This window comes from Barbus barbus (assembly GCF_936440315.1).
Source record: "Barbus barbus genome assembly, chromosome: 11".
NCBI classification, from domain to species: Eukaryota; Metazoa; Chordata; class Actinopteri; order Cypriniformes; family Cyprinidae; genus Barbus; species Barbus barbus.
The window spans coordinates 13,315,953-13,330,737 of NC_136739.1; the positions used below are offsets into that span (position 1 = coordinate 13,315,953).

At 35.0% G+C, this 14,785-nt stretch overlaps 1 protein-coding gene across 1 annotated transcript in view; it reads left to right on the forward strand.

Annotated features, from left to right (window-relative positions):
* The window catches only part of LOC306876767 (interleukin-1 receptor accessory protein-like 1-A), a gene marked incomplete at both ends in the record, with an annotated part of 68,419 nt that overhangs the window by 17,101 nt on the left and 36,533 nt on the right, over positions 1 to 14,785 (forward strand). The window contains one exon of the mRNA XM_079428169.1: positions 11,805 to 12,090. Coding sequence (XP_079284295.1) covers positions 11,805 to 12,090 — 286 coding nt within the window. The remainder of the gene's footprint in view (positions 1 to 11,804; positions 12,091 to 14,785) is intronic.

Below are 14,785 nucleotides of genomic sequence, written 5' to 3' on the forward strand. Positions count from 1 at the left end.
GTTCACATCAAGACTAGCAATGTGCACTAGTAAAGTAAATAAAGTCAATTTTGATTTAATTCCGACTTTAAGGCATAGACAAAAGAAATTAAACTCTTTATTCTTTCAATTTGAGTCAAACATAGAATAGTTTTGCCTTTTAGCTTTAAAACAACTGTAACACTTAAACATTTTTATAAAAACATTTAACCTTCTTTAAATAGAAATACTCTACAAAATATCTGAATAACAAAAAAGCTTAAGAAAAGTTAAACAATACATTTCAGTTTGGCAAGATGTTCAGGAAAAGCCCAACTAGTAAAATCCATAGAGCTTTTTGTAAAAATAATACATTAACTATAATGTAGGTAAGAATAAATAACAGAAATGATCTTCTCTGCTGACTAAAGCCGCGTCAGATCGCGCTGTTCTTCTGAGGTAAATTCCATCTTATTCCTCATAGCAGGTCTTCTTTCAAAAACGATGAAAATTAGATGAATCTTGATTATTTTTTATCTATTTTTCTGTATCTAGATGAGGGCATTTGTGTGCAGGTGACTACATATAATGAGCTCAGACATGGGAAAGACTTTACCTCGCTTTAGTTTCATAGGGATTACATAATCAGATAATATTTGTTTTCGATTTGAATTCGTTCATTTAAAAGTAGACACTTCAAGCTTCATATACGGGAAAGACTGTACCGTGCTTTAGTTTCATAGGGATTACATAATCAGAAAATATTAGTTTTCGATTTGAATTCGTTTATTTCAAAGTAGACACTTCAAGGTTTCAGATACGGGAAAGACTGTACCTCGCTTTCATACGGATTACATAATCAGGAATATAAATTTTTCGATTTGAATTTGTTCATTTAAAAGTATACACTAAGCTTTCGGATACAGGAAAGACTGTACATCGCTTTCATACGGATTACATGATCAGGAATATTTGTTTTCGATTTGAATTCGTTCATTTAAAAGTAAGCTTTCGGATACAGGAAAGACTGTACCTCGCTTTCATACGGATTACATAATCAGGAATATTTGTTTTCGATTTGAATTCGTTCATTTAAAAGTAAGCTTTCGGATACAGGAAAGACTGTACCTCGCTTTCATACGGATTACATAATCAGGAATATTTGTTTTCGATTTGAATTCGTTCATTTAAAAGTAAGCTTTCGGATACAGGAAAGACTGTACCTCGCTTTCATACGGATTACATAATCAGGAATATTTGTTTTCGATTTGAATTTGTTCATTTAAAAGTAAGCTTTCAGTTACAGGAAAGACTGTACCTCGCTTTCATACGGATTACATAATCAGGAATATTCCTTTTCGATTTGAATTTGTTCATTTAAAAGTAGACACTTCAAGCTTTCTATAGACATATTTCTCATGTCTCTGAGTTTCTGAAGCGTAGAAAGTTGCTCACAGAGACCTAGACGACAGAAAGCACACCCTTTGTTTTGTTTATTTTAGAAACGCTAAGAAAAGCTTGTTGTTATTGTCAGTGTACACAAATAAAAGTAGGCATTTTTTAGATTCAATTGATTTTAGTCTTATCTGTATCTGAGTATTTAAGGTTTCTCTGTGAATCAGGAAAAACTGAAAGTGAACGCGCCGGTGCACAGAGTGATAAAGACGCTGCATTCAATTTTATCTTTAGACTGTAAATTTAGATTTCAAATTCAATATTGATTTTAAATCTGTTTAAATTATTTACAGGATGTAACGCAAGGACTTTATAAGTAACTGTAATTAAATTATCTAAAAAGGAACAGTAATTTTTCAGTGGATAAGTAATTTAATTACAGTAACGCGTTACACCCAACACTGTGTATATGTATGTAAATCGAAGTATATGCAGATTGTTTCACATGAAAGTGACTCAGATCAGAAGTGTTTTTGTTTTGTTTTTGTATTTCTGTACCATAATGTTTGTTATTTTTTGCATTAAAATAGTTCCTGTATTGACAAATCTCTGAGAGTTTAGCATGGTAATATGTTAATATGGCAATGTTAATGTGTTTGGACTTGGCAGAATAGATCTGCTACACTGCTGCTGCGGCAGAGCAAGTACTGAGACTGGCTACTTCCAATATATTCAAAGACATGCTGCTGTGAGCATGGAGGAAATACTGCTGCTGCACATATAACATTTGTGAAATAACCCCCATTTCACGAGTTCACACTTACATATAATAAACTGAGTAAAGGTTATGCGTATTTGGTGTGCTGTCCAGGGAGAGGGCTGCGAGCTCGGTAATGACCCCCGAGCCGAGGTACTCCCCCTGTCCGGGGAGAGGGGTCCAAGCTCAGTGTTTAGCCCAGACTCAGAGCACTCCCCCCGAGTGCTCCTCCCCCATGCTGGGGTAGGAATGGGCTGAATATGAGGAGTCGGGGTGGTGGAGGGATGCTGAAAGTCTAGAGATAATGAAGGTAAGACCTGCCTGATTATTTATAGGGGTTCTCTCTTGTGCTGATTGGATAGATGGTGTAATTACTAATGATGAATTGGCCGTGTTAATTATCTGTGCGTGCTCCTCCCGAAATTTGTTTATAAAACATCACATATAACATACATGAAATCACTCTATAGCAGATCTATATAGGTGGAGCTGGGGAAGGTGGAGGGTTTCTGAAGTGCGCAGCAATCACTAGCTGAGTATTTGAATGTTGAACAACAAGCTCATTGGCTGCATATGCAAAAGAAACCAATCATCTGAGCCATGTGAATAATGATGTCATTATGTCAGATAATGAGATAATGAACCTATTGGCATGCGCCATCTAAAGTTTCATGACAGAAGTTTGGATTTTAAATCAGTTTTTCACCCTGTTTTAGAGAATTTGTGGCTATATGCTGCTTATGAAAGGCCTTTGGGTGGATTTTTCTATATACTGTATATACAGTCTATTTATTGTATCGTTGGATGGACATGTTTAACGTTTAATTACTGTGCTGTTCTTTACTGCTTTTTTAACGTTTTCTTCCGGTGTAGTGCCTTACATCGTAGACTTCCAATGTTGTATGGTTGCATATGTCATAATGCCCTATGTGTGTGAACCTCTGTATTTGCCAATGTGCAAGCGTTCACGGGTCTTGTGCAGAGCGAGGTGATTGTTGTTGGTGTGTATATGTATTGAGAGGTTATGCATAGAGAGGTTATTGTTGGTGTGTGTGTTGAGGCGTTGGATCATGGTGGATTAGCAGTAATCTTGGCCAGTGACACTCCCCGGTGGTTGGATCACTAAGCACGCAGCCTCTCAGTCTTTCTGCTCAATGCATCTCACACAGAAAGAAGCCAAACAACCTTTTTGCGGCAGCTACAAGCTTTAAACTCATTGAGGTTTGGGTGATTGACTCACATTTACGTGCACACAGCCATGGGATTGCTCAAGACAGTTGGTTTCTTAAACTGTCAAGTGATCATTAGTACCTTACTTAGGGGACATACACGAACAAATAAAAACCTCTTAGTGTAAGCACATAGTGAGGGAACACTAATCTCTTTGTATTCATAAACCAAGCATTTTAATGTGAAAATTCCTCATCACAAATGGCTCATTTTTACTAATGACCCTTCAGAGGAAGAAAACCTCAACTGGACTAAAAATCTAATATCTGTCTCAAGGCCAGAGCTGTGATTCAACCTCCCTAAAATGTTTTCACGGTTTCAAAGCAGCACTTTACTTTTACTGCCATTAAAGACTGCATGAAATGGTTTAAGAAACACAATTTTCTTTCTTGTTTTGACATATTTCCTATCGAAACGGCTAGCTGGGGCTGAACAAATCGAAAGACTTATGCTTTTTCAAATAGCCAACTGCTTTTAAGTAGTATATCACAGCCTGGTAAAACCATGATTTACTACTTGCTATAGCTAGTTGGTGACAGGTGTTATTAGAGAAAGGAGACATCAATCTAGAGGGCATTTTATTGTACAAACAATTGGAAATGCTCGCGGAAGCAATATACATATACACAATATACATATACACTGCAATTCAAAAGTTTTTGATCAGATTTCTATTTTGAATAAATGCTGTTCTTGTTTTTTTTTTTTTTCTTTTTTTTTCAAATCAAAGAATCCTGAAAAAAGGATCTCAGGTTCCAAAAAATATTAAGCAGCAACTGTCTTCAACATTAAAAATAAATCAGCATATTAGAATGATGTCTGAAGGATCATGTGACACTGAAGACTGAAGTATTGGCTAATGAAAATTCAGCTTTGCATCACAGGAATAAATATTTTAACGTATATTAAAATAGAAAAATTGTGTGTGTGTGTGTGTGTGTGTACATATATATATATATATATATATATATATATATATATATATATATATATATATATATATATATATATATACTGTATATATGTATTACAGATGATTCCCCCATATGATAGTGGCCCAGATCAGAATTAAACATGTAATCTTCAGATTTTTATTTACACTGTCATCGAAAAAACAAAACACAGATCTGTGTCACATGCGAGTGGAGAAATCATATTTGGGCCACATTCAGCTGCAATGTGAATGCAGCCCTGTCACACGGAGCTTGAGAGAGATGAAAGTGCACCGCTACAGAGACCTGAGATAGGATTGTGTGCGTGTGCGTGGAGGGATTCAGATGTAATTTGCATGAAATGCATCCAAAATCTTAATGATTTGCAAGCTGGTTGTTTTATCTTACACAATGGGAAGGAAGGGGAGTGCAGAGAGAGAAAGAGAGGGAGTGTTCAATCAACTTCTTGTTCGTTTTCTCAAGCTCCTGTTTTTCTCTGACTATTTTAGTGCAGTAGGTTGCGCAGGATTGAGAACATGTGAATGTTTTATAGGCTTACATAAGGGACCTCACCCCAGAGACAACCGACCTCGTTATCGTTCATTTAGCAATGAAAAACAAGATAGATAGATGGGGTGGGGGTAGATGAGAGGATGAAAAGAGAATGGGGAATGCAGAGGGAGAGGGGAGGGAAAAGCATGTACATGCAGAGGAACCGAGCATGATGGGATACATTTGTGAAGTGAATGTAGGTGAAAGAAGCATTGGGGGAAAGAAGCAGGCTTCAGGTGTGCAAGTGATCCCATCGTTCCAAGAGAGAGAAAGGGTGGAAGGGAGAAAATAATGCAGTTGATTCCAGTTTGATTCCATTTAGTTTCTTTTATCTGTTACCCAGAGTGCCTCAGGGAAGCTTGGCTTGTTAGCATCGCTCGAGCAAAGAAATACAGAGTTCTTAGCTGGAGATACAGATGAAACATCTCTCTTTCTCCTTCTTTCTCTTGCTTTCCCCCTTTTGCTTACATAAAGGTCAGAGTTTCCTATAGCGGTGGGGAGTCGTTTAAAGCGCACCTGATATTAGAGCCCTCGTACATCTGGAAATCATTGCGTAATGTGCAGCCAACCAAAGCTAACTGTGTGTTTGCATGTGTGCATTTGAGAGCCACAGGGCTGTAGTATATAGGCACATACCTCCTGATTTATTGGGTCAGTGCGTTCAGGTTTAATATGACCATGTAATTGCCTCATCTCTTTTTGACTGCGTTATTAGCGTGATGCGATTCAAAGACCCTTTTAGATTTAAACCTCTTGTTTTGTTTGGTCATGAAAATATACTATAATAATATTTTAATGGCTTGAAAAAAACTTTAATTCAACATGAAATGAAGATGGAGCCTGTTTACTTTTTAAATTCAAGTTCCTGGTCTTATTTTGAACAGTTCATCAGTGCACTGTAAATTATGTAAAAAAAAAAAAGAAGTGTTATTTGTTTTTTTTGTAATTTTTCCTAATAATTTCTTCTCACTTCACTTATGCTGCATGTATTAATGAGTATTGTTAACCAAAAACCAGATACTTATTTGAGCAAATTTATATTCGGTCTGGTAACATTCCGGTAACCAGAAGCTTGCTTTTTTATTTAGTTAGTTAGTTAAAATAGCTGAAGCCCGCAGAGCCATTCCTGTAGTCTTTAGTAAGTAATTTTATTTGTATAGCACTTTTCATACATAAAATGCAACTCAAAGTGCTTCACAAGCATAAAACAAATATTAAAAAAACAACGTCATCAAAAGCAAAATATAAACAAGTATAAGTAAATATAATACACACAAATATAATACACACACTTCACACACTATTATGATCATAAGCAACTGTAAAAAGGTATGTCTTAACACGCTTTTTAAAAATATAAATACTGGTTGACTCTCTCACTTCATTTGGAAGACAGTTCCAAATTTTTGGAGCATAGTGACTAAAAGAAGTACCGCCAGATCGCTTGAGATTTACTGTATAATATGCTAAAAGTCCAGCACTAGAGGATCGTAACGTTCGATTAGAAATATATCTTGACAAACAATCAGAAATATAAGAAGGTGTCAAGTTATGCAATGCTTTATACACTAATGTAAGAATCTTATAGTCAATCCTTTGATGCACAGGTAACCAATGTAATTCCATTAAAACCGGTGTAATATGTCCTCGTTTCTTCAATTTCATTAATACTCTGGCTGCTGCATTTTGTATCAATTGCAGCTTAACCATAGAACCCTTAGGTAGACCAGTATACACAGCATTACAGTAATCAAGTCGAGAGAAGATAAATACATTAATTAGTTTCTTAGCATCGTTAAAAGATAAAAAAGACGAATCTTGGCAATATTTCTCAAATGATAAAAACATATTTTTGTAACTTGATTAATATGGGACTTAAAACTCAGATCACAGTCCAAAGTGACACCCAAGTTCTTTACCTCTTTCTTGGATTGTAAAGCTAAGGAACCCAATTCAGCTTCAATCCTCTCCCGCTCAGGTTTTTTACCCACAATAAGAATTTCAGTTTTATCTTTGTTTAGTTTTTAAAAATTTGCATTCATCCATTTTACGATGCTGGACAGACAATTAGACAATCTTTCTATTACAACAGTGTCTCTGGGTTCAACTGAAATATATAATTGTATGTCATCAGCATAAAAATGGTAATTCATTTCATATTTCTGAATTATGCTACCCAAAGGAAGCATATATAATGAAAACAAAACTGGCCCAAGGATGGAGCCTTGTGGAACACCATAGAGAATGTCATGATTCTTTGATGTACAATCACCTATATTCACTGAAAATGTCCTTGCTGTAATATATGTTTTGAACCAATTCAAAACATTACCTGAAAGACCTATAGTGTGGCATGATCCTTCAGAAATCATTCTAATATGCTGATTTTGTGCTCAAGAAACATTTTTATTATTCAGAATGTTGAAAACAGTTGTGTTGTCTAATATTTTTGTGGAAATGTGATAAATTTTTTCAATATAGAAACAGAAAGGCAATAGAAAGTTCAAAAGAATAGCATTTATTTAAAAAACTTAAGCAACATTATAAATGTCACATTTGATCAATTCAAGTTTCATATGCTGGACTGTGATGATTAGTTTCTATGATTGGTGTACACTAGTGGTTCAAATATCAGTATCGGCTGATAAGTTTTTCTGTTTTATTTTGACGGCACGACGGACTTTTATTTTGATGGCGCTGAGAACACTCTCCCTTTTGTTCGCCATCGTCGTTAACAGTTCTGTCTAATACGGATAAAAGTCTGTCTAATAATCAGATAGAACTGTTAAACAAATTGATTAAAATGTATCCAAAAATATTATAACGATTGCTTTTATATTAGTAGTAATAGAAAGGCAAGCATTATAATACTTTCTCGTTTGCCGCCAGCAGTCAGCAAATACGCATTTATATCATTTAAACAAATTTCAATGGCTAATGAACATTTAATTTCACAAACCTTGCAAACTTAGTCGAATCCAGTTTTGAGATCTTGTGAAGTGTGCATTTTAATCCATTTAATACAATTAAATACAATTATATCGGCCATCGACCACCCTGCTTTCCAAGATATCGGAATCGGCTGTCAAAAAAACAATATCAGTCGACCACTAGTGTATACACTCTACCTATACTGAGTATTGTTTAGTGTACAAAACAGCATATAGGTTATATGTTGAACTAAATGTAATAAAATATAATAAGAATAAATTAAGTTTTATACAAAAGAAATACATGCATTTTTACCTGATTAGATTACAAACTGTACCAATTCAGTTGCAGTTGTTTCTGCAGGGAACTGACCGTAAACCGAAACAATGTTACAAAAATGAAAAGGCACTTTTCTAAACTGCATGTATGCATTGTGGTAAAACAGGGAGATAAAGCCTTAGAAATATGTTTCTGTTGGGATTGCATTAATATGTGATGAACTGATTTAATGAATTTCAAATAAAAATAAGATGTTAATATCAAAATTGCTTTTACACAAACATCATTCAAGTCTCTTTGACCACAAACATAAAAAGGTAAAGTTGATCTCAATAGGACATGAAAATAAAATGAAACAGCTGGACTTCAGCACCATGGACAGTGGCAGAACTGGGACTAATGGAGAGCAGGGTATGATGACACCTGAGGAGGTTAACAGGGTTTAGTAGAGTCATTTCACACTGTACAGTTACAGCATACTGATGCAAGACAGATGTAAGACAAAACAGAAAGAAAACAGTGAGAGATGGAGAGTGTAGTGGGAGAGAAGGGTGATGTAATTGTCATATTGAATGTAATTGATTCGGCAGAATGCGCGTGTCATCAAATTTTTTTTTTTTTTAATTCGCTCTCGTATTCATTTAAAAGATTCAGCAAACTGCCATCTATTGCCTCAGCATTTTCATAAGGGACGAGCGCCTGGGTTCGGTATGAAGGAAAACGTCTTGAGGGGTGCATATTGTACATGAGCTGTATGTCACTAAGCATTTCCGCACAGTTTATGCTGTTTATTTTCATACCTTTTAGCATCGACGGAAAGTGAAATAATGAGCGGATATTTTGTCCTCCGCATTGGGGAGAAAATGTTCTGTAATGGGTTTCACTTAATTTCAACACAATTGGGAAGTTATTACAGAGACAGATTTAGCCATTTGTGAATTTGGTCAAGGGCAATGCAGTCAACCAGGAACACAGAGGACTGTGCTCAACGACAAGAGCTTTGCTTTTCTGGAATAGAATTGTAATTTATGGGATGTAAAGCTGTTTACTATGCCTTTGTGTTTTTAATGCTCTCACAAGTAAAAGGAGTGTGTTTTGAAGAGCCTGTGATGTAATGTCTTCACAGAAAGCTTTTGTTGCAAGATTCTCATCAAAACTTGTTAACCAAAATATTGAAAACCAAATATCCTGGTCATATTTTCCCCAACGTCAAAACTAAAACAAAATTACATGCATAAAATTAAGCCTATTTTACAGACTATTAATATTGTTTGCATTGTGAGAGTATTTTTATATTATATATTTTATATATATATATTTATTTTTATAGTACTGAATTTATTTGGCTAATAAAAAAAAATATTACAGAATTTTCGTTTTTGGATGAAGTATCCATTTAATAGTCATAAAAATAGGCTTTATTTTCTTAAAGCTGCAGTCCATAACTTTTTTTGGTAAAAAATGATCAGTTATTAATACATTTTTGAGAATTTTTGTACAATTAGAGATTAGACTGTACAGAAATTTAAATCTTCAGCTAACGCTAATACACACTACATACACATAGTCACGCAATGTTGATGTTGTTAACATTAAAAATTTGAGAACAAAGTATAACAATAATAATTGCACGGTTTGATGTGATATGAGCTAACTTTACGATCGTTAAATTTAATCACTATTGGTAGCACGATTTATTGTAATTCTTCTTTCCTCAGTTGGTCAGAACAAAAGTGGCAGTCTTGTTACTTACTTGACAGTATCCAGTGAAAATTCTTATTTGGGTCATACTTCCAAGATGAAGGCTAGAATCTGTGATTCCAAAGTACAGTATCCACACCAGTGCGGTGACTGACAGCCACACATCAAAACATTAGATTCATCCATGCTGAACCCACAAATAACTGCAATTACAGGTTTCAAACAGAGATGGTGACAAATAGGAATGATGATGTTTTATTTTGACTATTTTCATTTATGGTGAAATATGACCTACAGTACACTGGTAAAAATATACATTTTGGCATCACACTTTTTAAATAAATCCAACTTGATGCAATTTTATGTAAAACTAACAAGAACACATAAATATATGAGTTCACTCAAAATATATAATACCAATAAAATCTACAAAGTAATTGCAAATTGTGTTAATTTAACATTTAGGCTCAATTACATTAAAAAGGTAAATAATTGAGTTGAACCAAAATAAAAATTTTATTTATTTTAGATTATGAGCTATTGAATAAAACTGGTCTACCTACTGCTCTAGATTATTCAGTGTCTTCAAATCAACACAAAACATTCCATTCCATGTACAAAATAAAGCATTTTACTTTGGACAGAGGCTGCATTTCAACAAAAGGATTTCAGGCAATTAGTACAAAAATAAAGCTTTTTTTGACATTGCAATACTACTCTGAAACAAACAAACCAACAAAAACGACTAAAACACTCTGAAATCATGAATATAGTACTGTTGAAAAATGTGACAAAAGGAAGTTCTTGTTTCTAAAAGTTCATCCATGGTTCCAGTTCCTCAAGTTCACCATGACTATCCTTAAAGAAAAGCATGGCAAATGTGTATTTACTTACTTGGAATGTTTCAGATTTACAGTGGCTAATATATAATGCACTTAAATAACACAACATGAGACATAATGAGTTACACCAATAAAAGCTATTTTTAAGGATCTGGTCTGGTGAGGTAACTGTACTTTTAAGGCAAGGTACGCTTCTGTTTTACAGTTGGTGATTCCCCTGCATGTTTTTACTGTTGAATTATTAATTAATCTCAAAGTCAATATACTGCTTGAAATATTTAATACTCATACACTCAATATATAAAAATATACAATATGTAAAATGCGTATTGCTTCTGAATTGTTATAGCAATAGTATTTGTCACAATTTGGGCTTTTTATTTTTGGCTTTGTACTTGGAAAGAAAATCACACAGAGTCACATAAGTCATCACTATTCGAGGCCACCAGTACCTCAGTATCGCAAATGATGTAAGAAACATAAATATAATGCTGGTTTTGTTGGGGGCACTTTGCAAAATCACATTATGTAAAATATGGAGCCTATTTAGGTTTTCGTTTTTTTTAATATATATAATGGTTATAAAGGCTACAGTAGATTATTTGACTGTCCTATCAGATTTTAATAGCTCTATATTCTTCATCTCCAGAGTTTCAAAAAGCAATTAACTGCTTTTATTACAAGCTCATGCCATCTCCTGTGTGTACACACACACATGCGCACAGCGGTCCCCCAACACACACACGTACTTGCATATGCAAACATTATAAAACACAACAGTTAATTACAACAATGAAACATAATTAGTTAGTGTATAATAAGTTGCACGGGTTAACTTCTCTATAGCAACCAAGCTTTAAAATGAACTCTGACTTAACATCTCAATAATTATGAGATTTTCTGACAAAAAAATTAATAGCCTTTTAATAGCTCAGAATGTATCTTTTGTCAGAGTGGCATATGTGCCTGTTTGTATCTAAAGCTTTATCTGCAAAAATTAATGAGTTTTTTTTTCACCTACAGGGTCTGTTTATGGATTTAATAATTGAAAAATAATGTAACTTAAAGAGATATTGCACCTGAAAAAGACAATTCTGTCATTATCTTTTTTATTTTAAAAGTTTATTTAATATTTTAAAGAATGGCCAAATGGTCGGTTAATAAAGAAGCTTTGCAAATTTCTAAAGATGTAGAGACTAATATCTCTGTCCTCCTGTCTCTCTGCAGTGGACGGCTGCACTGATTGGTCCGTAGACTATCTGAAGTACCGGGTGTTACACGGAGAGCCGGTGAGGATAAAGTGTGCTCTGTTTTACGGTTATATCAGAGCCAACTACACCCAGGCACAGAGCATTGGACTTAGTCTGATGTGGTACCGAAGTTCTGGGTTGGGACATGGCGACTTTGAGGAACCCATCTCCTTTGATGGGGTACGCATGAGCAAAGAGGAAGACGCCATCTGGTTTCGGCCTGCCGAGCTGCAGGATGCCGGTCTGTACTCCTGCGTTCTGAGGTGAGAGAGAGGGACACGTGCATATGTGTATGTGTGAACACTCATACGCTTAGATATGCAAATCCACAAGGAGACACACACTCTGACTTTCGGACATTAGCCGGATCGGAGAACATGCTTAACTTCTTCCTTTTGATGTTTTTTTATTGTCTTTCAAAGCCTTCAAGAAAAGCGCCATGCTGAGAAAATTAGCGTGTGTGTATTAGTGTCTGTATGTGTTGTGTGTGAGTGTGAGGGTTGTGTGTCTGTATCCAAAGCTTCTCAGGGACAGTAAAACTGGAAGTGAAATAAGTGAACGACGGCAGAGGACAGTGAGACGTTCTGTCATCCATCAATCAAACACTAACACTCCAGCACTCTCCCATAATGCCGCAGGCCACTGTCACACATATTAAACAGTCAGGCAATTCTCCAGGGTCCTCATTTGCTCAGGTTCCGACCGACTTGAGGTCAAAGTACATAATCTACTCATCATACTCACTTTTGCATCACAGAATGTCACACTTATTTTATATGTATGTGTGTTTGTGCGTGTGTGTGTGTGTGTGTGTGTGTGTGTGTGTGTGTGTGTGTGTGTGTGTGTACACTGAAAACAGACAGACAGAAACAGGAAAAGAGTGAATTTTAAATATTCCTGTAGGACATATAAAATATAATTTTTTCACAAAAAACACAGAGACCTGCTAGAAAACACTTAAAGGAATCCTATGCTTCCAATGTGAAGGTGGTTTTAAAAGGCACCTTATTTCGAAGGCAGCATCAAATGTATTCTTTCCAAAGAAAACAATCCCAGCAGAATGCATCAGAGAAAATAATCATCCAAGTTGGCAAACGAGTCGCAAGACATTTTAAAGGGATAGTTCTTCTAAACTTGTGTGATTTTCTTTCTTCTGCGGAACACAAAAGAAGAAATTGTGAAAAATATTGGACTCAAACAACACTGGAGTCCAATTTATGAAAATATTGTCTTTTATGTTCCACGGAAGAAAAAAACATCATATAGTTCAGTTAATTACAGAATTTTTGAGTAAGCTATAACTTTAAATAAAATAACATTGCTAATATTTTAATCATTCATCAGCAAAAAATAAAAAAAGTGAAAGTGAGTCCAACCGATATTGTTCTTTTGTGTTGTTATTGTTATAGTGGTGGTGGGGACTTTCCTATTCTCACAGAATTGATTTGGAACAATTAGAACATTAGAACAACGATCAAAACTTTAGATGTATCATTACAGTTATCATTCTTGGTATGAACAGAATAGTGCACTTTTAGCTTATGCTAATAATGTTGAATTGATTTAGCTCACAATTTTAACTTTTTCACATCAGTGTAATATGAAGTTCTGAGGATTTATATGTTATTTGCAAAAGCAATCAGATTTAGTCAGTATGCACAATTCATTTTGAATGGCCGGCAGTGGAGTAAACAACCATTTTTGTCAGCATATTATTGAGATTGCAGCATTTATCAGCAGTGGATAAAAGCCTAAATTAACTAGCCATACACCGATCCCCTGGAACCAATTAATGACTGCTAGTTGTAAAATCAGTCACTTATGAGATTCCAGTTCAGTTAGGATGCTGCCTAAGAAGGAAGCTGTCTATGAAGGCAGCTCACTAGGTTTAAAACAGAGCTGCAGGGTTTTGTTTGTTAAGAACCCAGTTAGCAACAGGAAATAGGATTTGTTTTTGTTGTTCTGTTTCCTCTGAGACTGGCTTTGAGCTGATTAAACCATAAACAATAGTTTTCAGCAACACACCGGCAGGAGAGAGCAGATATTTTAGTATTCTTTTTAGGTTTATAGGGTGATAAAACGAGACTGTGCTGACATATGCGGGTGTCTGAAAATAGTGAGAGTGTAAAAATAGTCTTTGCTATACAGTTAATAGGGCAGAGAGAAAGAGAGCTTATAGTTTACTAAATTTGTTTATGCATTTTACAAGAGACAAGTGCATTGCAGGTTGCCGCCCCAAGCACTGTGTAACCACGGTAACCCGGTAGGAGGTGTGAGGTCATTACACCGAAAAGGTCAAATTTCAACAAATCTCATCAGCACCTATTAAACTCAAAGCCCTTGGACAAAACAAACACTAATGCACTTTTAATGGAGACACACTCATCAATGTAGAGAAGTGTGTTGACATGCAATGCTTCTGAGTTACAGAGCGTGTGAATATGCGTTTTGCGGTTGTATAATTTTATTTGACTCACTTTAATGCAAACAAAAAACTGGATCATATATTGAGAAATCTCATTTTTTTAAAGTAAATAAATAAATGCTCATAATAATTTGAAAACATACTGTACTGAACTGCAAAAACATTTAATTCCATACTTTCACATCTTTCATAGACATCTTAAAGGCACAGCAGCAAAAAACAAAACATCCAATTTAATTAAGGGTCATAGAGGGTGTAGGATACTAAATCTTACATGTTTTTCTGCTGAAAAACATTCACTTACATTATAAGTGGACCTCGGGGAAAATGCAAAGTGATAAAAAATGTATGAAATGACCCTTTAAAACCTTTGAGAGAACATCATTCTATTCATTGCTACTCATATTCCATCAGCAAAACACTAATTATTTGTAGCCCTACATGAAAATTGGTGACAAATTCTGCTCCATTGTAGTCAAATTACATCTATCATGGTTGAATTACAAATAAAATCATGTTTTATTCTCGTATAA